The 27372-nt window shown below is 38.7% G+C and overlaps 3 protein-coding genes across 6 annotated transcripts; 2 read left to right on the top strand and 1 right to left on the bottom strand.

Annotated features, from left to right (window-relative positions):
• Window positions 1-596: 596 nt before the first annotated feature.
• LOC119135710 (protein NDRG1-like) lies at window positions 597-11328 on the bottom strand. 3 transcript variants are annotated; one of them, XM_037273508.1, is made up of 13 exons: window positions 11194-11295; window positions 6222-6301; window positions 4033-4138; window positions 3753-3873; window positions 3607-3669; window positions 3455-3515; window positions 2634-2720; window positions 2447-2503; window positions 2195-2361; window positions 1841-1940; window positions 1707-1742; window positions 1576-1627; window positions 597-1470 (listed from the first exon to the last, which is right to left on the bottom strand). In XM_037273508.1, the coding sequence occupies exons 3-13, from the start codon at window positions 4094-4096 to the stop codon at window positions 1280-1282; spliced, it is 999 nt and encodes a 332-aa protein (XP_037129403.1). In that variant the 5' UTR covers window positions 4097-4138; window positions 6222-6301; window positions 11194-11295; the 3' UTR covers window positions 597-1279. The 3 variants fall into 3 exon arrangements, with proteins under 3 accessions (XP_037129403.1, XP_037129404.1, XP_037129402.1); XM_037273509.1 differs by lacking the exon at window positions 6222-6301 and having other exon boundaries at window positions 11194-11328; XM_037273507.1 differs by lacking the exons at window positions 6222-6301; window positions 11194-11295 and adding an exon at window positions 4316-5306.
• Window positions 11329-11441: 113 nt separating this feature from the next.
• On the top strand, window positions 11442-18491 carry LOC119135715 (protein tyrosine phosphatase type IVA 3-like). 2 transcript variants are annotated; one of them, XM_037273513.1, is made up of 7 exons: window positions 11442-11892; window positions 14875-15276; window positions 15714-15859; window positions 16090-16182; window positions 16807-16937; window positions 17096-17170; window positions 17486-18491. In XM_037273513.1, the coding sequence occupies exons 3-7, from the start codon at window positions 15764-15766 to the stop codon at window positions 17604-17606; spliced, it is 516 nt and encodes a 171-aa protein (XP_037129408.1). In that variant the 5' UTR covers window positions 11442-11892; window positions 14875-15276; window positions 15714-15763; the 3' UTR covers window positions 17607-18491. The 2 variants fall into 2 exon arrangements, with proteins under 2 accessions (XP_037129408.1, XP_037129409.1); XM_037273514.1 differs by lacking the exon at window positions 14875-15276.
• Window positions 18492-18878: 387 nt separating this feature from the next.
• LOC119135704 (zinc finger protein ZFAT-like) lies at window positions 18879-27343 on the top strand. Its single transcript, XM_037273496.1, has 24 exons — window positions 18879-19056; window positions 20188-20337; window positions 20505-20654; window positions 20739-20870; window positions 21024-21131; window positions 21207-21344; window positions 21412-21485; window positions 21597-21685; window positions 21833-21901; window positions 22096-22244; window positions 22349-22440; window positions 22742-22890; window positions 22965-23736; window positions 23861-23978; window positions 24548-24780; window positions 24961-25042; window positions 25218-25331; window positions 25445-25618; window positions 25744-25832; window positions 26049-26187; window positions 26371-26474; window positions 26602-26689; window positions 26774-26880; window positions 26955-27343. The coding sequence occupies exons 1-24, from the start codon at window positions 19038-19040 to the stop codon at window positions 27141-27143; spliced, it is 3528 nt and encodes a 1175-aa protein (XP_037129391.1). The 5' UTR covers window positions 18879-19037; the 3' UTR covers window positions 27144-27343.
• The last annotated feature ends 29 nt before the right edge of the window (window positions 27344-27372 follow it).

The following is a 27372-nucleotide window of genomic DNA, read 5'->3' as shown; positions in this document are numbered from 1 at the left end:
CAAGCCCTTAAGCATGCAACAGAGGATGTCTCATGTTTAAATAAAAGATTCCTCCATGCATTATTCATCTGAGCATCATAATGCAGAGTTTCTTCGTGATCTGGACCCCTCACACAAACAGATATATTCAACGCTGACATCTCGTGCTTTCAATTTGTATCATCCATTTTCATCAACCCACATGCCTCGACACTGAATGCATTCATACTGCATCATAAGATTCTTTCTGCACGTACTGTACAGTCAGAACATTCATTCATGCAGGAAGCACGCTGAGAGGGAAAGTGACACTGATTACATGATGTATGCAAATAGTTTCACTACTGAATTATTTTAAGTTGAAAGTCATCAAAATTCAAACTCTGTGCGTGTCTTCACAGTTCAAGAATGGAAACAAACTATTTATATGAAATATCTCATTTTACACTATTTTATTTAATGCAGACCATCTGTGAAAGGACAAGGTTTATGATAAACCCATAAGCCGTATTAAAAACATCTACGACTCTGAGCCAGATGGATGTCGCTGCTTTCCATGAACTGGAGTAGATCAATGCGGAGAGCGCCATCTAGTGACCAAAAGGAAGAGACACTCCAACCACTGTATTATTTTATTTTCTACATACAGCAGTAACAATATAGTATATTACATTATTCCTTTATATTCACAATATATAGTTAAAACAAGTACTTAAAACAAAACTAGCCCCTGCACTCACCACTAAACTCAAACAATAGAATCATCAAAAAACTCAATACGTATAAAAAAAACAAAAAAAAGTTGTTGCAGTTTCCAATTTTTTATTACTTGGTATTTATTTTACAGTCTGCGGTGTGGTATGTTGCTCAGTATTCCATGTAACGGTAGAATTTCTCTTCTGCAAATCAATGATGGACTATCATAATTGATCTTTTGTACACATTTCTCTGAACCACTTCTGCAAAAGATGAAAAAATGACGGTCTATCAGTGTTAAGATATGAGTTCTTTTGGTCAGTAATGGATAAAATAATTAGGAAAATGATAAATAATCAAATCAATAATACATGGAAATTATTATTGATAGTATGTGCAATCAGTAGTAGTGGTAAGAAAAGGAGAATGGAAATTTTTAGGTACTTAAAGGTTGAGAGGAGAAGCTGCTCGAGGGAACATGAAAAGGACACTAAAAAAAAAAATGCATATTGATGTCATATTTAGCTATGACCGTGACCTTTAAGTGTAATTGCAGAGATAGTCAATAACAAGATGCAAGAGCAAGCTGAGTGCATTGTGTGCTCTAGCATGCCACTTCATGAGTGGATTTTGAAACGATGCGATCCATGTTGTTGTTGGAGATGCTCTCCATGGAAACATCAGTATGGGAGCGTCCTCGCTTCTCATGTGTACGGCTCCGAGAGTTCTCCATAGACGAGACGCTGGAGCTAGAGGTTGTCCGTGAACGAAGTCTGGTCATACTGACACTGGATACTATCGACACAAAAGTTTGGTTTTCATTATTAATGATCAAATAAAAGTTATGAAAATATAATTGTATCCTGTGAATACATGTCAGGCAAATTTGATGTGACTTACAGTATCCAAGGCCTTGGATGAAGTATTTGAAGGCTTCGATCACTTTTGCTGGCTGTTATGAGACAAAAAAATATGAATACATTTTTTTGGGGGGGGAATTTCCACAGCTGTCATTCAATGGACTGGCATACCTGAGCCACTTGAGGAAGTCCTCCGCAGTCCGCCATCTAGAAGGGCAAAACAAAAGTAGCTTTGGTCAAACAAACAATTCATTCACCCAAACAGTAAATGAATTTAGAATAGATATTTTAAAGTTCGTGGTTACCTTGAGCAGTGTGGTCTTTGTTGGGTTAAGCTTCGAGTTGCAGTCAACCACAGCGTCCACAAATGGAGAGCTGTCTCCAACAACCAGTAATGTGGAGCACCTGGGATTAACACATAAGTGGAGAGTTGGTTTACAGAAGGTTAAATCGTGCCTGGATTTCCTGCAACAGGATTTCACCATAACCATGTCAAAGCTCTGAATTTCAAATTTTTTTGATTGAGAGATTCCAATTAGCCTCTATTGTCTCCTTTAAAAAAAAGAAATTGCATTACATTAGAGCAGGACTGGACTTGGTGACCCCTGCATTACTGACTTTAGTCATGACTGCATTCCGGGTCAGAAGATGATTCTTACTTGAGGGTCCTGACTTTGGTATTTGCTCCAGGAACAGGCCTCTCCACCTCAAGAGCACTGCGACTGTTGTAAGCACGAAAGAACTGGGCCACGTTGTGCTGGTTCATGGTCGCGCTGATGTGGTGGCGGTATGTGGCTATGAGGTCATGGTTGGAATGGATCTCTTCCTAAAGGTCAGCGTGGAAGGAAGAACCATGAATGAGGTTTAATATATAATTATCTACAGATGCTTTGGTTGTTATGGCAACTTACTTTTCCGAATAAGTGTGTGATAATTGTGTCAGGGAGAGCGTGAGTCCATTCAGTAAGCTGTAGCATAAAAGGAGAAAAAAAAAAAACACGTTGTTTTATAGCATAACTAACAATCAACCATTTCAAGTTAAGCTAATACAGGAATCACACAGAGAGAGAGAGACATGACGTCCTAAGTGGCGCTGACCTTGTTTGTGACAGCATCTATTAATCCTTCAGCATTAGGGTTGATGTTGATCAGAACCAATCCATCCACCAGATCAGGGTGATTTAGCTGCACACAAACAGAAGACATACATTGAATTAGCAGTTTGTATAGTTGTGTTTGATTCAGGCAACCATCTGCCATCTATTTTATATTTTTGTATTGTATTTTTCACCCGTATGATGTCATGTTAGTTGTGCTAAATTCATCTTGTTTTTCCTTTTTTATATCAAACAAATTATTTTAGGTGCATTACCTGACATGTTTTGGCAGGTTCTTCCGCCTTCATGGGTGTGGTGAAATTTGTCTCTGCATTTGACCCATCCCCGAAGGGAGCAGTGAGCAGCAGCGGTGCCGCGCCCGGGAATCATTTGATGATCTAACCCCCCAATTCAAACCCTTAATGCTGAGTGCCATGCAGGGAGGCAGTGGGTCCCATTTTTATAATCTTTGGTATGACCCGGCCAGGGTTTGAACCCACATGCGGAAGAACCCGCCGAAACATGTCAGTTAATGCACCTAAAATAATTTGTTTGATATAAAAGAAGGCGGAAGAACCCGCCGAAACATGTCAGGTAATGCACCTAAAATAATTCGTTTGATATAAAAGAACCAGTGAAGTGATGATGTCATGTTGATGAAGAAATTATATAAGTGAACCCAATTTCCAACGCTAAAAGATCATTATTTATTTTACAGGTAGTTCTTCAGGTTTGTTGGAATTTAAAAGGTCTATTTTCTTACATACATATTTTCACTTAGGTCAACAATATTGTCATAAATGAAAAATAATGTGGACTCACAGCAAAATTGGCCAAAATGCAGGCACCTGCTCCAACTCCCAGTCCAATCACACTGCGCAACCTGTGAATCACATTGAGAATCAAGACCCGGATCTGTGGTATTAGCTGGAGATTATCATGGTAAAACTCAAGGATTATCAGGTCTGTCTCACCCAAAGTGTTTGAGCACACTAGGCAGCGCTTCAGACAGTTGGTCTATGGTCGGGTAGGAATACCTTCAAGGTCAGACATGAATAGTTATTAGTGATATCATCATACAGTTAAAGTACTGTTAAGAATGAGCCTGTGAAGTACCCACGTTGTTGGGAAAGTTTTGGCCGCTTCGTGTTGTCCTGGGGCTTCAACGTGACAAACGGGAAAATGTCTGAGGATTTCTTGCATGTCCTCATGCGCAAATAGAGTCTCAAAACAGGTCTTGTCTGTAGAAAGTGAATTACAAATTTGTAAACCATTTCTCACAAAACAATTTATAGATGGGAGATCCATTAATAAAGGTTGTTTAATCTTCTCCCTTTTTTGGGAATAACTGTGATGCTGCTATTTATTTCTGGTAGATAAGCAGCTCCATTAATACGTACGGTTTAGTCCAACGTCATGATATGTCAAAATGACAGGGCGATTTGCCCTAGGCGTCCCCATCATGATGCAGTGGACATTCCCATACTGAGTCTCAACGTGCTCCTCCTTTAAAAAAAAAAGACAAAATAATTCACAAATTGAATAAAATATCTTACATATTTTTCTACATAGGAGAAACAGAATTATTTTCACTGCACGTTCATGCAAGACAATTCTGAAACTTGGGATACAGAAGAACAGCGTGTCAATATATATATATGATTTCTGTATCATAATACTCACATTAATGAGAGGCTCAAAGACAGAGTCAGACTCATTCTCTGACAGAACCATAACTCCTGTTGCACTCAAGGCCCAAGTACAGACAGACGAAAAACTTGCAATAGGTGTCCTCTGAATGTGAATTTCTTGAAAATCTCGTAGGGAGCACGACTATGCGTAAACCCCCGTGCAGGATATGTGACGGGCCATTTGCTTGAGCAGCTTTATATACGCTGCAGCACTGATCTGCTGCTAAAGCTTCAAGTCTAACCTGGTTCACATGTGGCCAACTGGCCTCTGTTTTTAATCTCACTTTAGGCTGTTCCAGACAGTCCCGATGAACCGGCACGGGATTTCCACTGAGAATTAACCATGCACCAAAGACCACGTAAACATGACGTTGCCATTTGGTCTTTTGATACATCTGATGCTTGAGAGCAACTTCTACAATTGATGGATTGATTGCTTTATTGAACATAGACGAATTGATTGAACATAGAGGCACGTAACAGAACTAAATTCTAACTGGAAATATACAACATCAAACAAAACAAAAAAAAGGTTCAAAAGGGAGAATTTGTTTAAAAACCAATTTTGGATTGTGATAATGACATCTGCATCACTGATGATAATAATATAGCTATCAAAACTACTAGAATAATAAGAATTAAATCAATCAATCGGATCAGGGTATAATTTGAATATTTGTTTTCATGGTTTGTGTGGATGATTAAATAGCTGGCATAATAAAAAGATGTATGGGTCAGCCACAACACCTTCAGCCAAGCCATGAGGTATCAGGTCAATATCTTAATCTCAGAGTGCCATCTGTTCACATAATTCTGCTGACTTGTCCTTGACACTTGACTGCAATCCACTGTACTGTTTATTACTTTGAAGGATCTGTGTGTTTTATGCACTTCAGATGCCAAGGGGTGTCGCTGCACATAAATAATAAAAATATGCAATGCACCAAGTCAAATATTAAAATTATAGGAAGATATTTACGCACCTGACCTCTGCTAAAAAAAATACGTACACAGTTGGCTTGTTGTTAGATGTTCTACAAAAAGGGCCAGTTTAATATGGCCAGACTTTGACCTTTAGAGCTTGTCCCACATTGTGGATCCAAACACATTAGCAATTTATGAAGGTTTAAGTTTGATAAAAAGTTCTTCAGGTTGGATTCTAGAGATTTTAGTGTAGTTATTTGATAAGATGAAAAACAACAGAACATTTTGGGGAAAAAAAACATGAGTACTTTTTACCATATGCATTCATTTCTAGGAACTGCTGGTTGAACGGAAACAAAGCAGACTTGTTCCGTCTTTAAGATCTATTTACATTGGCGAGAGCTGTGCAGGTACAGTTGGTAATCCTTTTAGTCATGGCTGAAAGTAGAGGGCAGCAGATGGTTGCATTCAGCTTGGCGTCAGTATGGAACCTGTTTAGGATCTTTGCAATCCTAATGAAACATTGACCTACTGGCCTAATTCATCACTGAGTGCTGTCTCACATTTTTCTTTGTTATTATCTCACAACAGTGTCAGAGGGCTTTTTACTCAAGTCAGCAATAATGCTGATTTACAGGTGACAACATTCCTGAACTTACTTTACCTGATCTACTGAGATTGGCAAGGGCCTTGGCAGTATGGAAACTGAGTCAGTGAAAAGGTGGTAATTAGAATGCAGTAACACAAACACATATTAAGAAAATAGAAATCCACACGGGAGAAGCCACATATCCAAGATTCAAACCCAAGACCTGTTGAAGGTGACTCATGCTTACCTGTAATGGCTAAAATGACATTAGTCAAAAGTTTAATAAAAATTTGTTTGACATGTTCTGTCTGACAGAATCTTTCAGTTCAGGCATTTAATCATTCTAATAAAAGTACAGATGATAGATAAAATGTACAGAACTCACACTGCTGCTGTGTCATTTACCAGTAGTTTCCACTAGATGGAGATTTGAGCTGGAGTTCTCTTGCATTGGAGCAGACTAGTCTCAAACATTTAACAGAATTTATTCTTTTTTTTATTGAAGTTAGGCTATTTAGACAAACGTATTTGGCCACATAATCACAACATATACAGAAAACGGTGATGTAGAAAATACCGTATACATGCAGCTATAGCTACAATGATTGGGTCGGTCGGGGCTGCAAAGCTCATCTATTACGACTCAGCCTTGGGTCTGACTGTGGACTAAAGGAAATTGCAATTTGTCTTGGAGTGATGCTAGTCTGGTTTCTGAATACTTTTGAAGTCCCATTGAGACAGGCATTGACCCCCAGATTCAGCGAAGGGGTGAAGGCAATGTGTGTGCCCCATCATTCTTGCCTTCTCCCCTCGCAAATGTATCTTTTCCTTGAGGGATTGTTTTTATGTGTTTTAGATAAACAAGTTAGGGGATAGCAATTTTTATTTGAATCCTTCAGTCCATTCATCCAAAAGAGCATTTGAGAGGTCAAAGCACACTGTTTTCCGACCTGACAACAAGGTTCTTGTCATCCAAGTGTGGCTTTATGGCCCTTGGGGAACAGTGACACTTGAACAGAATTTTTTTTTATTTTTACTTTATCGACTGATCAAGGGGAGGAAACTTTTCCAAGTTGAATTACGAACTGTTTCAGGGAGAATATTGTCAACAGATCAGATAAAACTTCTCTCTCTCTCTCTCTCTCTCTCTCTCTCTCTCTCTCTCTCTCTCTCTCTCTCTCTCTCTCTCTCTCTCTCTCCGTTTGTCTCAACATGTATGTTCTTTGTCATGCTGACAATAGGCTGCCATGGAAAGTACTTAGCGTGCAGGTGAAGTCTCAATCTCTGACTCTCAGCTTTCAAAACATTCTAAATATAACACAGCAGCTGCTGCTTCTTGCGACATGCTTGACTGTGTTTTTTTGTTTTTGTTTCACAGTGTGCGTGCGTATTGGATCATGCTATTTGTGTAGATGGGTCGACATATATGTAGCCACGTTTTATGAGCAGTACATCAAGTGTGTGTGCGTGTGTGTGTGTGCGTGCATGCAAAAGCCCACCATTGCTTTCCATGATTCCTTTTATAGTAATAGTGCCAGTGAGGATCTGTGGTGGTGTTGTCAGCTTAAGGAAAGAACTAATTTGATTCACTTTACTGTACTTGGCTGCAAAAGTAGAGACAAAGCTTTTGAAACCTGAATAAAAAAAAAGTATAACCACTTGCACATGTTTAATATCAGTAACCTCATAAAATAAAACAGAATACACAAAGTTGCAAGATGCATGTGAAACATTTGGTATTGTCTGGATTTCTGCATAAATTGCTCTTAAAATATGATCTGAGAAAATTTTATTTATTAAAATAATACCACAAGGTGCCCGGTGTGAAAATGTGTTAGAATTGGTCTTATCGTGTTCCTTTAATAGTCCTCACTGTAAGTTCAATATGGCATATCATGGTAAAAAAAACTCTTAGATATGAATATTTTGTTAGGAATTGTTGCAGCACTTTTTTTTTTTTTTTTCCAGGGTATGAATGCTTGTTGTTTTTGCCATTGTTGCTTGCTTGTTTGTCTCTATGTGACTCGACTGACTGGCGTCCAATCCACGGTGTACCCTGCCTCTTGCAAAATCTTTCCTGGGACAGGTTCCAGCATGCCCATATCCATAATAAGAATAAACTTAATAAAAAAAAAGAATGGCTGCTTTGTACATAAAAGTTAAAGACAACTGAACTAAGACACAGGTGTGACATCATATGATGTTTACCGTTATGCAGGCTATCCTCATTGGACCTTTGGGTTTATTTTTTGTCCACTAGATCGGACTCAGCACCAGGCAGGGAAACCCTGCAATAAATAATACTCACCGATAGTACTCATGTAACTCTTTGCATCTATCAAATTACATTGTCTCTTTAAACTGCCGAGTGCCATGGAAAATCCTCAATTTAACATCACAGCCAGTCCAAATTAAAAATAGTATTTGCACATTGTCACACAAAATAAGATATACACACTTCACTAAAAAGAAAACTTACATAAATATTTTAAAATACCAAATTTATTCAAACGTCACAAGATTAATAGAAGTTACCAATGGCCTCTAAAATTACAAAAGGTTGTCCAAGTGGTGGCTTCCAGAAAATGATGTGTACAGTGAATTATATACATACAATGGCAGAAACAGTGGTGCAACATTTCTTTCAATGACCGAGAGTAGCAAGCGAAGGCTTTGTCGGAAAACACACCTGTGAGTGGAATGCACTGTGTGGTGAGTCACATTTTTTACATGGTGATTATAGTTCATATTCTATTCACGTGAATTTTACATGTCATGCACAAATTACAATTTCCACTTTTTGAGATTAGACAAGACAGTGATTTATTTAATATTTGAAGTGACATCCAAACTTTTTTGTTTTTCTATAAATTGTGTATGCTATTTTATGTTTGTACGGCGACCTTGAGTGCCTTGAAAGGCGCCTTACAAATAAGATTTATTATTATTATTATTATTATTATTATTACTTCCGCCCCACAGATTAATAGTTTTAGTTAGTATTTTCTAACTGTATGCTTTTTCGTTCATAACGCTGCATAGTAACACGTAGACATATATTAGACATAGTATTTTACGCTATTGTGAAAGTAAAAAGACCTACAAAATGGGGGCCTTCGTAATCAAGTAGATGCAATGTTTTAAACATATTTTTTTAGAATATATACTTTATAGACAAACAGCAAGATAAAGTTGCCCATTTAAAATACCTTTTGACATGTTGCTTTTAGTTCCCCTCTAATACCAGCTAGCAGATTAAATGGCCAATCTGTGTGCTAAATACCTAAATCTGATGTCATGACATGTGACTGATCAAACATGTTTTGTGACATTCGCCAGGTGAACAAAAGAGCAGCCATGAAATAAAACCAACTCATCTTTGAAGAGGTAATAAACACGGCAGCACAAACTGGCAGAGGTGGCAGACCAACAGGCTGGAGCGGTTTATGTGTCAAATGAAGCCCGTGGCCTTCATACATCAGTGTGAGAGAGACCGCACCCTGCACCCGAGTGTCCTTTGGGCTATTCGAAAATCACAAGACTGCCAGCTGATGTTTGACCTACAGGATCTCAGCTCATATTTCCTGAGAACATTGCGACAACCATGTTTAAGCCAACTGCATTGCACGGTTTGCAGCATCAACACAGATGGCACTCTCACAGAGGATCAAATTGACAAAAGTGAATTCTCACTTGCTTTGTATCATCTCAATAATAATGGCACCTCACCCAGCAACACGACATGTGGTTGATCTGGGTGGTATTCAAAATCCCCAATACCTGAGGGCAGGTGTGTCATTGCAGCTGCAGTCAAGATTGAGTGACTGATTTGTTTAGAATTCAATATTTAAGCCTGAAATATGTCAACCTTTGAGTATGTCTTTGTGTTACATTTTCTTTCATCCACCCTGCTTATCTTTCGTGAGTAAACTGGAGCCAATCCCTTTTGACTTTGAAGTGGGGTAAGGCCTGGACTTTTTTGCCGGTCAAGAGTCAAGTAATCATTCACACTGACATTTACAGCTATTTCAACTTTTCTATTCATTGAGCCTCACGTTAGATCACATTAAATATGTGATTTTAGGGATTCCTGATAAATGTCTGATAAATCGGCTGGCAAAAAACGATTCAACTGTTATACATTCTTTACAATTTAAAATGCAACAAATTACCAGCCATACAAGCAACATATAGTTATTTTTATGCCGAGGATTTTTTTCCGAAGCCGTTCATGTGCTAGATCAGTCACTTTAACCTCCACTCCAAGTGATTGATAGGAAAGTGAGGCCCCATCCTGGCCTGCTTTAAAAAGGCTGTGCCTGTGACAGTCTTGTGACTCTCTGGCTCGACATACTGTACATACTCTAACCAAGTAAGAAAAAAAAGACCCAACACATATAGGATTTGCGCAGTCAGGATTTTGAAGCGATCCCCAAGACAAAAAAAAAAAAAAAAAGCTGATAACCGATATATATTGGAGAGTTTCAATCTACCAATTCATTCTGTGTAGTCTAGTATTTATTGATTTCTTGCCTCCTAGGTCAATGTAATTTAATCTATTAGAAGCGAGCTGGTCCGTGATGACACTTTGTAGCAATCTTCACAGATTAATATATTTACTAATCATCATATCTGGTGAGTATCGTGTACTGCAGGGTTTTTTAACTGGTTTTGTCCAAGGGACCACCATTATAACCAAGAAGCAACTCGGGGACCACAGTTTAGACGGAATATTATCTAGTTCAGCACTGAAGGAGGATAGACATATACAGGCTATTTATTTGCATCTGTATATTTATTTTGGAAATCTTAGCTACATTTGACATCATCTGGATGGGTAAATGATTCCCAAAATTAGCTGGAAAATAAATCAAGTCTAAATAATAAATCCATAATGCAATACCGCCATGGATCACAAGAGGGCCGCGGACCACCGGTTGACAATCCCTGTTGTATTGTATTATATTATTAGATAAATGTGGATTTTGAATTGATGCAGATGATGTAAAGTACGTGGTAAGGTTAAATACTACACTTTTATAGTGTTGATACTTTCTATAATTCTAGCTTGAATGGAGCCATGTGTAAGACCCTGTTTTAGCACCTGATTTTGACCTTTACATCTCTGTTTACGATGAATAAATCTCCTATCAAGAATTAAACACACACACATCATGTGCAGCTACATTTTGCACATACCAGAAACTGCCACCGGGGTTACTGAGAAGTGGATTATGTCTGGTAAATGCCTGCTGAAGGCCCATGTACCAAAGTCACGGCCAGTATTAGTAGTTAACACAAATGACGCAACAGCAATAACTCAAACGTCTTTTAAAAAGCTTTATAAAAGTAAGTACTGTAGAGAAGAAGCTGTTCTGGTTTGCACCTCTCTGCAATAGCACGGTTGTACCAAAAACAAACAAGCAACACTTCTCTAGTGATAGGAAATGGTTAATTCCATGAAGCGCACTCAAAGGTTTGACTTGTCTAACCTGTCTGGTAGCTTGACGGGGGTTACTATTTTTAGGAGAAATAAGAAGGAGAAAACCTGAGAAGGCACAGCTTGGGGGGGGACCATTTTGTTTTTGCAGATGATTTACAATTGATCAAGAATTCTTAACCTTATGTTATTTGGAGGAGGGAACCACGCTATAATTGTGCGCACCAAGTACCTGCATGGTGTGAAGGAGGGGAGGGGAGGGAAGAAAAGGGGGGTAAAGGGGATGCAGAGGAGGCGGGGAGAGTGAAGCTCTTCTCCCTCTAAGAGCATTAACCGTCGAGTGTTCTGGCGGTGACAGGGCTGTCAGGGTCAGATGGCTGCTCAGCCTGATTACACCAGCTCACCGGCGTAGATCCTCGGCGACTCTACTACATCGTGCCAAGCTAACACGTTCGATTTGTGCGACGCATTTCGCTTCTTTTTCTCGCGGAGCCAGTCGCGTCATCCGGGAAGGAGCTACAGGTGGTTGCACAACACCTTCCAGACTACCTTCTCGGTGCAGTTGTTGGGAGAATCACGCGTCTCTATCGAGGGATGACACGGACCATCTAAAGCGGTAAGGAAGGAGAAACTCAAATGAGATCCGCTTTGTTGTTACTAAAGTCCCGAGAAACGCGCAAGTTTGCAGGTTGTTGCTACCTAAAAGCTATTGCGTCATGCGAACGCTGCTATATGTGGATATAAATATAAATATAAACAGCTGTGCGTGTATTCGGTGTCAAAATGGGGTTAAGAGGAGACGAGCCCGTCAGATTGTGGGGCTCAAGTCAGGTACGAGACGTGCAGAGCAGGCTTAGACTATAAATCCAGTGGTGGCGAAAGTACTACTCTGGTCGAAGTACAAATACCCAAAAATACTTTGCTAAACATAGAAGTAGTGCATGAAGTATTACTTGAGTATTTGTTTTATAACGATCTGTAATTTCTACTCCTTATTTTGTTCAACTGTTTGCATCCTCTGCAGTTTGATGATAGGAACTTTTGAAATGGATTAGAGATGAATTAATTCGCGGATAAAGTCTTGAGATTTTGGAGAATTTCAAATTGAGAAAAAAAAATAGACGAGAGCGGCAGCATGGAGGAAGCAAAGAACAATTATCTACCACGGAATCAGAGGGAGAAGCAAGATATTCCATTGTATAAGAGATCTTTTTGATATTATCAGCATATAGAAGTTAAGTATTTCCCCCCTAGATTTCCATATCTTATCTAAAGCTATGGAAAAAGTCAAGATTCTTTCTCTCTTCTTTCTCTTAGTTTATTATAAATTTAGATTTTCTAAAAATGTGTTTTGTATATAATTGTACAAATAAATTTTGAATATTTTATTGAGATGTAATTTAAAGTCTAGACTCTATAAACACAAGAGTTAAATCAGTACTTATTTCCACCAGTATTTTCTTTTTAGAACAAATATATGCACACAAAATAATTTCTCTTTTTACTACGTTTCACAATGGTCCTTCCAAGTGAGAAGAAACGTACTAGCTAGCGATGACTCAGGCTTTTCTGCCCTTAAAACAATGTGATTTTGTTAACATTGTAAACTGACGGGCACTGTTGATAACAAATCATTCTAGGAGCCGTCAACATCAGTTCATTGAAAAAACACCATGGATTGTGCTTCTTTGAATCTGTTGCACCATTATTGTTGAAGCTCCCTGGTTCATGTTCCTTGCAGATTCGAAAGCTCTCAATCAGTCAATCAATCGAGCGATCAATCAAAATCTGAACTGGGGTTGACGTTACATCTTTCTATTTGTCTTTTCTTCATGCGATGTCCTCTGCTAATGTTGAAAAAAAAAAGTGGTCTATTTTGACAAATTTCGAAAATACACATTCATTTTAAAATATAGTCAGCAAAGGTAAAACCGTCATGCTAAAAATAAATACTCAGCGACAGACACCTGAAAGATCTACTGAAATATATTAACAATGTATTTGCACCTAATTACGCCCCACCTTTGCACACAAATGCATGTTTGCATTAACCCCCCCTCTCTCTCTCCAACGTGACTATGGACAGGTGGAAAAAAATGCTGCGTCATTTTTAGGTGTTAACTGGGTATCATTTGTATGGCATGTACAACAGTTTCAGGACTGATCCAACTTGAAGTTACTGCCAGTCTCCCTTGCTGAATACATGTTGTGTTGTTCTGCAGGAAGTTTGGCCATCAATAATAAATCATTGTGCCACGGCACATTAGTGTTTTGTGAGAGCTCATTATGTTTACTGTGGCAAAGTTCACTTAAATGGTCCCAAAATATTTTTTATTTACTCCAAAGAACATATCTTTGTTCAACGAGCCACAGTATATGAGCGACATGTAGTGACAGGCCGAACACGTGAAAGAATGTGTTTCCGCAAGATAGCAGAAGGTAAAGTTACATGCATAACCATCCTTTCATATTTTTGTGACATTTTTGTTTGGTACTGTGCCGTGAGATTTTCCTCTTTTAATGTATTTGCCTTGGGTCAATAAAGGTTGGAAAAAAAGTGAGTTAGGCAACCCAGCATGGCTCGCTACGGTAATACAATGTTCCAACTTCTTTGGGTCTTGACCTATCTTATGACAGGAAAAAGAAGCAGCGCAACTGTGGGCACACGTATTTGCTTGTTTCAGTTTCACCAACTCCGTCTAAAATAATATTAGTATTAGAAATCTACCAAGGTTATATCACTTTCCGGACTTGTTTATTTTATTTTTTTTAGTTCACCGGGTCAATATGTAATACAAGCCAGGTAAGTATCAGGAGTATAACTATTTTATCAAGATAAACGACAAAGGAGTTTTTTTATTTTTCAAAGTCAAAGTCAAAGTCAGCTTTATTGTCAATCCCTTCATATGTCAAGACACACAAAGAAACCGAAATTCCGTTTCCTCCATCCCACGGTGACGAGACATACAAGTAGGCGACACAAAACAAAATTTATTTAGCCAGGCAGTCTCTCAACAGCCTATTCAACAGTGAGTTCGTGATTTGTGTCATGTTTTGCGTGATCAGTAGAATTCTCTTTTGTATTTAAAAATGTATTCAACGGTCATAAAATTAACACTATTACTATGTGCTTCCTTTGACTAGTTCCTCATGTCCTGTGAGTGTAAAATACTATGATACAAAATAATCTGCAACCCATCACAGGATAATAACTAAATATAGATCGTCAACAACCTAGAATAGATGACACTGTTGTGGAACAGTCACTGTGTGAGTAATTTGCCATGTGACAGGGTGCTTGTGTGGGTTTGTGAGTGTGTGTGTGTTTTGCCAGAGGTGAAGAGGTGATCACAGATTACCCAGATTACCCTTTCGCCTTCCCTAGCTGTTTGTCTGAGTCTTTGCACACGTGAATCAGAAGAGAGTCACACTCAGTCACATTCCCACACTTTTATTCTATAATTAAGTATAAAAGGCAGTTTCAATGAACTTGTGTTTCCCGTAACTGTAGCCTTTAGCGGAGAAAAAAAAAATTGTTTGTGGGAGCGTGATGAACAAGAATTCTGCAGTTATGGTTTGCTTGTTTTTGTCTTCACAGAAACACTGGTTGATGGCGTTTGTGCGACAGAGTGGTGACTACTGCCACGCCCAACACATGTAGACCCAACCAATGATGTATTTCTACCATGCCGTTTTGGGACCCTGAAATCTGAAGAAACAAATTGTGCCTGATGGGGTAAAAAGTGGAGCCTCAAAATTGAAGTGGAGAAGGACTGGAAGACCTTCAGTTGCAGAGCATAAAGGACTAAAGAGAAGAACTGATATCAGTTCTGTGATAATATCACACAGAGCTGACATATTGTTGCCTCTCGGGCTACGTAAAACTGATGGGGTAAAATATTTTCCTCCATTTGGGAATCTTCTTTCTTAAATTTCAATATTTACATTTACAACTGAGGCCATCCATTCATTGCAGCAGCTGTAGCGTGTGAAACTAAAGGTGAGAGACTTCATCAATTTGCTGACTGGCTCTTGAAATATACATAACCATGTATCGTTTTTAAAACTTCTTGAATTCCACTCGATGAAAATGAAATGCAACGTTCAATGTCACCCATCTATCATCAGCACTCTAACTAAAATAGTGGCTGTGAACACGTTAGGGCATGCAAGGCATCCTTGATTACAGAATTTAAAATTCCATTCCAAACTAAACACGCTCTTGTTATCTCAGTGTACCTTATTTGCATACAAGGGCATGATTATGACACTCCTTACAAGGAAGCACCATATTTGTGCTGCTTATCTGATCTACATTGAATGAAAAAAATAAATAAAATAGTTTGTAGTTTGGGCTTGAAATATCTTTTGTGAAACCAGTCCTGGAAGTTTTCGAATACACTTAAATTTCTTCTTTTGTGCTTCTAAAATGTATAGGTTCGAAGTCTTCCTGGGACAATTGTGAGCCATAAGACAAACTGGTCATCATGAACCGTCCAGCTCCTGTGGAACTGTGCCACAACCACATGCGATTTCTTATAACACATAACCCAACAGACAACACACTCAGCTCCTTCACAGAGGTAAGATTCTTTGTGTTAAATAATGTCACACTGAGCACAAACAGCAGTAAACTTTCAGTTGCACTGATTCAAATATGGTAAAATGCTGTAATTGTTCCCCCTTTAACTCCCCCAAGAGTCAAATGATCTATGATGACCATCACATGGTTGAATTAAGTGAATCTAAAGGATTATTTTTTTCCCAATGTACTCCTATTGAGGAACTAAACCATTGAACTGTTGTGTTCCAGGACCTGAAGCGGTTTGGGGTCACAACAGTGGTTCGAGTCTGTGACATCACATATGACAAAACGCCACTGGAGAAAGATGGCATCACTGTCTTGGTGAGGACATATACACTAGTCAAAACATTTGATGTTTGTTCTAAAATTGTACCCAAAAACCTTTCTATAGATTTACGTTCACACGCAGGTCGAAACACTACTTAGTTTGTGCCGCATTGGTTTCATAAAAAAATGGACTTGCCAAAATGTCCGAAACTCATCCCTACAATGATTTAGGTTTAGGGCTGGTCCCTGTTAGGCAAGCAAGACAAATGAATAAACTATACTGTATGAGCCATTTTTTTGCATTGATGTAATTTACCTCCATGCCACAAGAGGGACTCTCGTGCATTACCGTGCAGTATCCTGGGAAGCCTATAAAATCCGCGGTGAACTTGAACACCGGCGGGTTAACAAGAAGCGAACATTTTTCAACTGTGTCCAATGCCGAGAAAATATCAATGTTTTGATGAGAAATACACGTGGTTGTTTTGTTAGCTTTGTTATGTTACCGTGTTGATCGCTAAGACCTTCAATCACAGAACTCTCTGTCTGTTTACTTTCATATTTTGCAAGTCACACATCCTAACACTCCATTTATCAATTTCGGGAAGTGGCTACTACATACTTCACTTCACACACATACATATGGTACATAGTGATTTCTTACTGCTTCTCGTTTAGGACTGGCCATTTGACGACGGTGCCCCGCCCCCAAGTGTACTAGTTGATGATTGGTTGAGTTTATTGAAGAAGAAATTTCATGAGGAACCTGGAAGCTGTGTGGCTGTTCACTGCGTGGCAGGTCTCGGAAGGTTAGTGATACATCAATGGAGGTTTCGAGACTCATGATTATTTGCTATATCCCACAAAAATTAGCTGTCTCCAGCCACCTTTCTTAGACGTTGACGAGGAATGATCATTTGTCATCTGGTCTCCATAACTTTGTTCCTGTCTATATATGTCCACATAGGGCTCCTGTGCTGGTTGCGCTGGCTTTGATAGAGAGTGGAATGAAGTATGAAGATGCTATTCAACTGATCCGACAGTTAGTATACGCCCTTATTTTGAATTAACTAAATATGTTCAGTCTAATTAGATGCATGTAATACTGTGATGGGAGCACGAGAACTTGTTTACAACCTCAAATCTGCAGTCAGAATATGCTACGTACTTGATAGGGAACACAATTATTAATGAGCACCTTTTTTGTTTGGGCAAGCACAAAAGTATTCTCTTTTTTTGCTACCTAAATAGTAATATTCGAAACCTCTCAAAAGGACGTATACAAGTGGAGTAGTAATTTATTTGAAATCACTGAATTTGCTCCACTTGTCCCATCTCTACATTTTCTGTGTCAAAGGAAGCGTCGTGGAGCCATCAACAGTAAACAACTAACTTACCTGGAGAAGTACCGATCCAGGCAACGACTCCGCTTTAGTGAGTCAAACACCCACAAGAACAAGAAGTGTTGCATTATGTGAACGCACACAATGTTAGTCACACATTTGGACAAAAGATTGCTTTACTCTTTATAGGCCTTTCCTAGCTTTTGTTACCCTCCCTTCATTAAAATCCACTGGTTTCCCTGTTTGTTATAACGGTGGGTCTTTAAAAAAAGAGTTTTACACTTTGAATGTTTGCTTCAGTAGCTCGACCAGTGATGAGGGAATGGAAAAAGATTGTTGAGGCTTGGGGAAGTTGCTTAGTAACAGATAAGACAGTTCATTGTAGAAAGGCAGGTTAATCTTGCAGCATGTGACCCCAAATACACTGGAACAGTTAGGTTGTAGTTGTTTTTTTTTGTACAGCTATTACATCTAATTTATTGACATCTAAATTTTGATTCTTGGATGCCCTAAAGTTGTCTAATTTGAAACAATTCAAAGGAAAAAAACAACAACAAAGGGCTCAACTTGTCAGAGATACATACGTATATTTCGCATGAAAATGTTAATGCTTTAAGCATGTTGGTACTCATAAAGCCTTCTCTTTGGTTTTCATAGCCAATGTTTGTGTGTTTACATTTCAGAGTGCAATTTGTTATCCATTCAATGAATTTGTGTTAGAGAAAGTTTTGGAGTAAACATTATGGCAACAATAACCATACTTGTCCCACTTGTTAATGAGAGAACATTTTTAAAATAAATAAAATAATAATGTTATTGCATTTAAATTATATATTATTATGAATAATTATGTTGAACCACAATTAAGCAGTAATGATTTTGATTGGTTAATTTTCTTTGAATTTTCTATTACCATTATTATTTCATTAACAGAGGGGTGCCAAGAATTTTGTCCGTGTGTAAATGATCAAAATGCCTGAAAGGTGTGGACTATATGTAAATATAAAAAATATATGTTGAGTCAATGTCTCGTGTCATTTTTTTCATCCACAGGTCTGAAATAATAAATGGCTTCTGTTGGAAAAATGCCAATAGAATTTAGGACATATAGCCGGAGTAGTTAAAACATTTCCAATTGAGCCTTGCATTCATTTATAGTTTAGAGTAGAATGAACGGATAGATATGTATTTATGTCATACAAGATTTTTACCACTCAAATAAAATGTATAAAAGATAAATTATTTCTTATTCACATCATTTTTATTATATCCTACGCTTAACTGAATATTGGGATTTGTTACAAAAACATTGGTTGTGTGGGGGTTTGACTCAAACTGCTGTGTAGTCCTCCTCCAGTATGGAGGCGCTGTAGGTTGTAGGAGCAACAAGCCCGATCCACTTCCGCTGAACAGGAGGACATGTTTAACACATTCGTCAGAAATTTACTATATTCCAAGTAAAAAAAATAGACACTAAAGTATATATATTTTAATTATAAACAGTTTATTTTTGCTTAATGCAAGTGAATAAATTGCAAAATATTTTCTTCAAAGACCTGAAAGAAAATGGACGGGCAACTAATGGGTATGAATTTACGTTAGCTCTACGTCGAATATGCTAGTCGGTGCTTAATGTTAGGCCGTGTCGACATAAATGTGTGGTCGTCAATGCTCACTTTTTATTGCAAGCTTTTTCAGTACTCACGATTATTTCGGACGACTTGCTCGATCCTTTCTCACCCCATACAATGCTCTAGTGGCTCATAATGTTCGCAAGTTTCGAGACAGTGACCGTCGTCGTGTGGCGGCGCACGATAGCCATGATTATTGGAGTTCGCTTTTTACTATAATGAGTCTACGTACCCATCTTTCCACCAGTTCAATGGCAATTACAATTTTTGAAAACGCACAAGAGGGTTTACGTGACGTCTCATTGATTCTTAGGGCTTACGGGAGTTGACTGCTTCAAGATACTGTTGAAGGAAAAACAAAAACATCTGATATTTAAAGTGCACGCTGACTACTGATAAGCACACACTAAGAATGGAGAGCAACAATTACTGCACAAGAGGGAAATTGTCCTTTGGCATAAAATGAATTGAACGTGCAATAAACATAAATACTAGATGGCTGCAGTGGTATTAATTTATGAAGTAAATATCTATATATAGTAAATGTCAATCCATGTGGAGGACTCATTTAGGCATGATTGCAGTTGCAAAGAGGTCTTAAAATGTGTGCAAATATTCCAAATCTAAATGGGAATGTTAATATGCATAGGCCTGCTCCATTCAATATACTACCTTTGCATTAATTGTTGTGACATTGTACAAGACTGCATGGATTCTTTTATACAAATAAAACAGTCCCATCAAATTCTAGGAGTGTATCACAAGCTGGGTGGTCTAGAACTTCCACCGTATAGCATCCACGATCCAGCAAATCCTGTGTGAAACATTTCCTTGCACTTGGGGTTTCCCCTGGTCCTTGGGCACTTTTCAAAGAACATGCATGTTTGGGTCACTGAAGACTCTTAACTTGTCCATAAGTGTGAATTGATTGTTTGCCTTGGAATTGGTCAGTGACCAGTCCAGAGTCTTGCCCAAGGTTTGCTGGGATAGGCTCCAACCTAACTGCAAGGGACATGGTCTAGAAAATCAATGGATGGAAAGTAAATTGTACCTGTCTTAACTTCTCATTCTTTCTTCCTCCACAGCTGGCTCTGTTTTCATGTGTCGGCTCTGCAACCAGTTCTCTCCCAGTCACTCACTGCTATTGGACCATTGTGCCCAGAAGCACCCGTTTCAGGAACCTTATGCGGACATCATTGTTGCACTGAAGCCCCTTGCAGGAGTGCCTTTAGCAGGTCAGATCAGGATTATGTTATTAGGATTTACTCAGGCCTTAAACATCTATCTAGCAGTCTAACTAACACTAATTTAACACTTAAAATTGTCATTTTTTTATTTGTATTTTTTTAGTTTTATTTGACCATGAATACTTTTTGGTCATAATTATATGAATTCTGCACAGAGAGTTCAGTAAAGCGAAAACGAGGACGACCAAAAGGCTCTACCAAAAAAGCACTCATAGACCGGAAGGATGGTACAGAAGACTCCACGCAACCTTCAGAAGACAAAGTCCAAAAGCAAGAGGGGCCAAAAGAGGAAGTCGACAAACAGGGTAAAGCACTAAATGTCAAAATGGATAAAATGGATCTGTTCTTTAAAAAGAATGCCAATTCCAGTGTTTTCATCCCTCTGCTAGCTGATGACAACAGAATATCTGGGCTGAAATGCAATGACTGCCATCGTTTGTTTAGCAACAGACGGCAGATTGTTAAACACATCTGCCTGAAAGTAGAGTATGAGGAAGAGGAAGATGAGGACGAGGACCCTGGTAAGGAAATAAAACTAAATAGGATGAGATCAATTGCCAAAGCTGCATTTAGTAGTGGTTAGCCAAGGCATTCATGGAGAGAACTAATATGTTATTTATAATATTAAAACAAATATATTAACTAACATGGCATATAATTTGCCTACGTTTCAGACAGCATTTGCAAAAGTCCTGAGGATTCAGAAAATCTGGACCCTCTAGGACGAGATAATGGGCAAAAGCAGCAAACCCCCAAAAAATCAAGGATGAAGGGGAGAAAGGGTAAACAACCTTCAGAAGCAGTATTTTCCAAATTATAGTCACTACAATTCACGGCGTTGTCTTCTTTGTGTGTAGGAATGAAGAATTTTCAGCGCGACAAGAAAGGTCAAACGCTTCCTGATGGGCAAAGTCTCACCTCCAAAGAAGATGGACTTGCAACAGGAAGCAAAAAAAGTGTTGATATTTTTCTCACTGCAGATGAGTCACTCCCAGGTCAGTCTTGTGTACTGGTTTATTTCTAAAACTATACTTTTAATTTTGTAAACTCTTCATACCACAGGTGTCATTCAATTAATTCCAGTAGAGAGCATATTAACAAATTCGGGGCACGTCAACATTCTGAATGAGTCTCAGGTGAGTCTGTTTGCAAGTTAGCTGTTTCCCGCCACACGGAGAAATGTTTCCGTCCACAAGCTACACAAATATATTTTTTATTTTATTTTTTCTGAAAATAATTGTATCCAGGATACAGCAGTCCCTCAGAATGAGCCTGCAGACATTGCAAGTCAGTCTACAGCCAGTGCTGAAGATTTAAAAGCTGAACAGAACCCAAGGTACAGAATGATATAATAGATTATTTCTGCCAGAAAAAAGACGCTAAATAGGATAAATGGTCAGGTGTTGCCTCTTTTTATTCAAGGCATGAAAAAGTAACAGCATTTGACATTTTCTGCCTATTTTCTGCTCTACTCCAACTGCAGTTCTGACAATATCGAACCAGCACCCGCAAAAGGCTTCCAGGAATATTCCATCAAGCAAGATGTTCCTAAGTACTGTGTATCTATATATTTATTTGCATGTACAAATATATCTTAAATGAATGATTTAATGAATCATTGCTGGGCTTTAATTCAAACAAGATTACTCATAAATAGATTAAGAAAAGAGAAACAGCAGCAGGAAAATCAGTTACTCTTTGACACAACATTGGGCAACATGGTAAAACTAGTTTTTCTCTTCTCAGTTTACTTCCAAGTCAGCTGAAGGTCTTTGGCTGCGAGGTCTGTCATAAAATCTTTAAGTTTCGACACTCGCTGATGTCCCACCTCAGGACGCACACCCAAGAAAAACCATTCAAGTGTCCACACTGTGACTATGCATCTTCCATCAAAGGTAAATGAACTTTTCTCTGGCGAATTTAGACCAGAAAAACATTAATTGAATCAATTCCTATTTTTTATCTAATAAATTACCCCCTCCCTCTTTTTTGTCTTAAGCCAACCTGAATGTTCACTTAAGGAAGCACACTGGCGAAAAGTTCAGTTGTCAACAGTGTCCCTTCAAATGCCTCAACCCAGGACACCTCAAGGTCTGGTTTTAACATTTGTGCTCATACTCTAATGCAGGTTTGACTGAGGTCTTTTTTATTTTAAAAGTCAGCAGGAATTGTGGTTGGCATATTGGCCTCACAGTGGAGAGTTCACGAGATCAATTGTTATGGTTACAGTCGTCAGATTTTTAATTCGCTCCATAAAGTGTCGTAGTCACTGGTGGAGTTAGAGGGGGGCCCGCCAGGGGCAATGGCACCCCTCATATATGCTTGGACTTCCAAGGTGCCAGGCCAGATAACTGACTTGACATGATGGCTCTGCTTTTTGTTTGTGCTCTAGGTCCACATTGAACGAGTTCATTTGAAGGTGAAGCAGCATTGCAGCTTCTGTCAAAAGAAGTACTCCGATGTGAAGAACTTGATCAAGCATATAGAAAAAAGTCACAATCTGAAGGACCCGCTCATCCACAAGAGCTACCAACAACTGAGGTTTTCTAAACACCATGTAAATATTTTGCATACTGTCATTTATGAATGACGGCTATCTTAATCTGTTTTTCCAGGCTGAAGACTCGCCAGGGTCTCCGACAACTCCTCTACCACTGTCCTACCTGCAGCCGCTGCTTTAAGAACCAGATGGAGCGCGACCGCCACTCACTGGTCCACGGGCCTCAACGGCCTTTCACCTGCTTGCTCTGTGACCACGCCAGAACCAGCCTGGCCAGCCTCACCGCACACGTCAGAAAGCATCTCTTCTTGTACGTGTGTGTGGCGTGCGAGAGGAAGTTTGTCAGCAGTCAAAGACTCAAGAGTCACCTCACAGAGGATCACCCTGAGCTGGAGCAAGAGCAGGCATTCACCGAGTGTATTAAAAGCAGCTTCTACTTGATGAATGGCGGAGAGGTTTTGTCAGTAGATGAAGAAAGAAAGGGCAAAGAGGGATGTTTAAACATGGAGGGAAGCACAGAAGCGGGAGTCGAGAGCAGAGAAGAGGTGATAAGAGCCGAAGATGTTGAGGATGGTGAAAGTGAGTCTCAAAAAGCAGCTGCACCGGAAGATGCGCAGCAAGAAAAGGAGGACATTAAAATTCACGGTGAAAATGTGGAAAGTGAGAGGACAAGTGAAGGATGTACTCCAAATCTGGGAACCAAAACTGTCGCTGAGACAAAGACGGATGCGTGTGTTGAGTCCTCAAAAACAAAACACGCATGTAACTCTGCAGATACAAATGAGCAAGGACAAACTCCTTACTCAGAAGACACTCAAGTGCCCAATCCTACCCAACACACTCATTTGCCTTCAGAAGAAAACATCCAAACTACACAATCAGAAAAAGTGAGCCATTTCGAGCTTCTATTTCTTATCTCTTTTTATGTCACACTATTTTCTACATTATTTAAACTTTATAGAATATATTTAATTAGTGTGATCCACTTATTAGTTGTCTTCTATCTTACAGGACTTCCAACTAAGTGCATTCCAGCAGGTGTTGTTATCAATTCCGAAGACTCCTCTTGATATGGAGACTTTCCAGCAGATCAGGAAAATGTATGGCGAACTGGAGTGTCAATATTGTGGTGAGATCAGGGAATGACCTGCTTTGCACAATCGTAAAAAGATCTTGATTAGAGCAAATAGCAGAAATTCGACTTGAACCGTGATTAATCACGATAAGGTGCCATTCAGATTGACAACTGTTATTGTTCTTTTTCAGAATTAATTTGGACTGCAACCACAGAAAAAGTGTTTTTTAAATTAGGAGCAATAATAAATCGATTAATCGGCAACTAATCGATTATCAAATTAATTAATATTAGTTTATAGACCCCAAATTGTCGAAACCCTCAGAATTTCAGCCTCTCGACAAACTGATTGTTATTGTGTTGAATCAAAATAAGACACATTTACAAATCTCTGCTTTTACTATAGAAAATAATAATCACCATTTTAGGACATGTTACGGACCAAACCGGTAAACAAATCATAATTTAAAATTTGGGGTATAGGGTTGGAATTAACAAGATTAATTGATTGACAAAATAATTTTAATTGATTACATTGGTCAACAAAAAATGTAATTAGAAAACTTCTGATGTCTTATGGTCATCTACAAAAATGTATTAAATTGTTTTTGTGTTCCCCGTAGGGAAACTGTTCTGGTACAAGGTCCACTATAATGCCCACATACGCACACACACCAAGGAGCACCTACACCACTGCTCAAAGTGCAACTACTCGTCCATCACCAAAAGCTCTTTAAAGCGCCACCTGATCCAGAAGCACAGCGGCTTGCAGCTGTCATGTTCCACTCCAGGATGTAAATACACTACACCTGATAAATACAAACTACAAGCCCATCAGAGGACTCATCAAAAAGAGGTAACATATCGCCGGTAAATCAAAAGTCAGATTGAATCATTTTTTGTACATTTGAAACATTTTGTGTTTAAATAAGGACACAACAGAATACAAATGAGCTTTCCTTGCGCGATTGAATTTGTATTTTGGAGATGTAATCCAAATGAAGTCTGATAGTCTGTGTTTGTATTTTGATTGTAGAGGAAGAGCACACCGTGTCCCACCTGCCATCAAAGCTATCCTGAACACCGACTTAAACGCCACATCCAACTATCCCACCCTGGTAAAATACACGCAAATATATCAACATATACGAGACGAAAGAAACATTTTGAATTAATTCGCTGCTATGCTGTAAAAAAAATACTTGCTAAAGTTCAATGTGTAACTAAAATTTGTTTGGTGATGTATTCTAATTATTGGACATAGCATGGAATGTTTTATTTTGTGTTGAACAGATACATTACCAGTTAAAGGGCAGATGGTGAAGCGAGCAGAGAAGTGCCCCTACTGCGATGCTTACTACCTCAGGAACAGCAGTGAATTTCAGAAGCACATCTGGGCCCACCAAGGTGAAATTGGCGCCTGTGCTGATTGACTTGTAAAAGAACAATAAGAATCCAGTCGTGTGCTCTGATTTTCTTTTCATACAAAAATCTAAAATTTGGCTTCATTTCATTTCCAGGTGTGAAACCTTTTGTCTGCAATATATGCAACTATGCTAGCTGCAGCAGGAGTAACTTGAAAAATCACATGAAACGACATAACAAGGAAAAATGTCACATCTGTGACCTGTGCGGTAAAGCGCTTAAATCCAAAGCGTCATTGAAGAGCCACAGACAGAGCCATACAAACCAAGGTATATTCCACTTTGCATTGTTTTCTTTCATTTATTTACACTTTCTTCTTTGACTTGTTTTCTCAAGAATGTTTGATCAACGAGGTGCTCCCTTTTGACCCTCCCCCTTTTTTTTTTAAATCAAGAGAAAGAATTCAAATGCTCAGAATGCGACTACAGTTCAGTTTTCAAGTATACTTTGGTGAGACACATGGAGCAACATGCTAAATTTAAGGTAAGAATCATTTATTGTCCACCCTATGAAGGATTACAAAAGCTCTGGTGTACCAATATTTTAGTCAATTCACACTAAAATGAATACATGTATTTGGAAAAGAATGAAAACAATTTAATGTTGCACCGCTGACATAAAACCTGCCCGTGATTTGTCAATTTCTGCCTGACCCAAATTTCATGCACTTTATTCATAACTTCTTTTGCTTGTTTGTAGCCATTTCAATGTGCTCACTGTTTCTACTCCTGCAACACATCTGGTCCCCTGAAACGACACTACAATATAAAACACCCAGACCAGGATTATCAAAATGTTGGAGAAGGTCTCTCAGATACAGATTATTCTACACAACAAGGTTTGAATATAAGTATCTGACTTCAGTCACATTTTTTTTTTTTTTTAAAGTCCCAGCAGAAATGTGTCATGTGAGCACTTGATACCATACGAACTGTTTTCCGAGAATAAATGTGTTAACTTTATCTATGCCCATGTTTAGGCAGAGAATAAATGTGTTAACTTTATCTATGCCCATGTTTAGGCATCAAGTGCCCTAAATGCCCTTTTGTTTATGGCACCAAATGGGAGCTAAATCGACACATGAAGAGGAAGCATAGTTCAAAAGAGGCAGCATGTATCTGGGAGGTACACAAATATACACAATAATGCTCATATTGTTACAGTGCAAGAGGAGCAAATTTAACCCGATATGTTTATTTATGAATATTTGCAGTTGGTGCTCTTTGTGTTCTGTGTGTGAATCCATATTCAGGTGGAAGAAATGGTAGAGAGTCAATGTATCCCTTTAGCACAAGAAGTGGAGTTGACAGAAGAACCTGTAACAGTCCTACAAGACAATAGTGAGAGTCAAACTACCCTGCAAGCAAAATGTTTTTTTTTTTCCTAATGGCTTTCAACAGTTATTTATGATTATATGTATACAGGAACTGAGCATATTGTCCAGCAAATTGTTGAGTTAAGCTCAGAAGCTCATGACGCCATCACATCGATGGTCACCATGGCTCCTGGCACTGTTGCTGTGGTTGAACAGGTAAACAGTCTGTGTGACTCAGGCAATCTTGGCCTGAAAAATGCTGATTCATAGAAGCGTGCTGGCATTTGCAGGTGGCTGATGAGGAGGAGGTCGGCGACCATCAGTTAATGGTTTTGAATGCAGATGGCGATTTTTCTGGCGAGCAGGTGATGGTGGTGGAGGAGAGACACGAACTGGAGGGCCTGACAGTTCTCACTCAAGATGACAACACCCCACATTTTATTGTCTATGTAGAGGAACAGACTGTGGAAATCAACTAGTACTGCTTGAATTTCACAATACCTTTCAATTATCCATAACCAAGTCGAAGATTTTATACATAAGGTACCTACATCCATACATAAACTATCAATGAGCAATGTTGAATTGTTACACTGGTTAATCATCTATCATGAAATGTGCAATACTTATATACAACACCTTTTACTTTCACAGCAAAGAAATAAAATCATGTCTTACACTTGTCATGTCGAGTGGCATTATTTACTA

Source organism: Syngnathus acus, chromosome 16, assembly GCF_901709675.1.
Source record: "Syngnathus acus chromosome 16, fSynAcu1.2, whole genome shotgun sequence".
NCBI lineage: Eukaryota > Metazoa > Chordata > Actinopteri > Syngnathiformes > Syngnathidae > Syngnathus > Syngnathus acus.
This window is presented reverse-complemented; position numbering and strand designations above follow the sequence as displayed.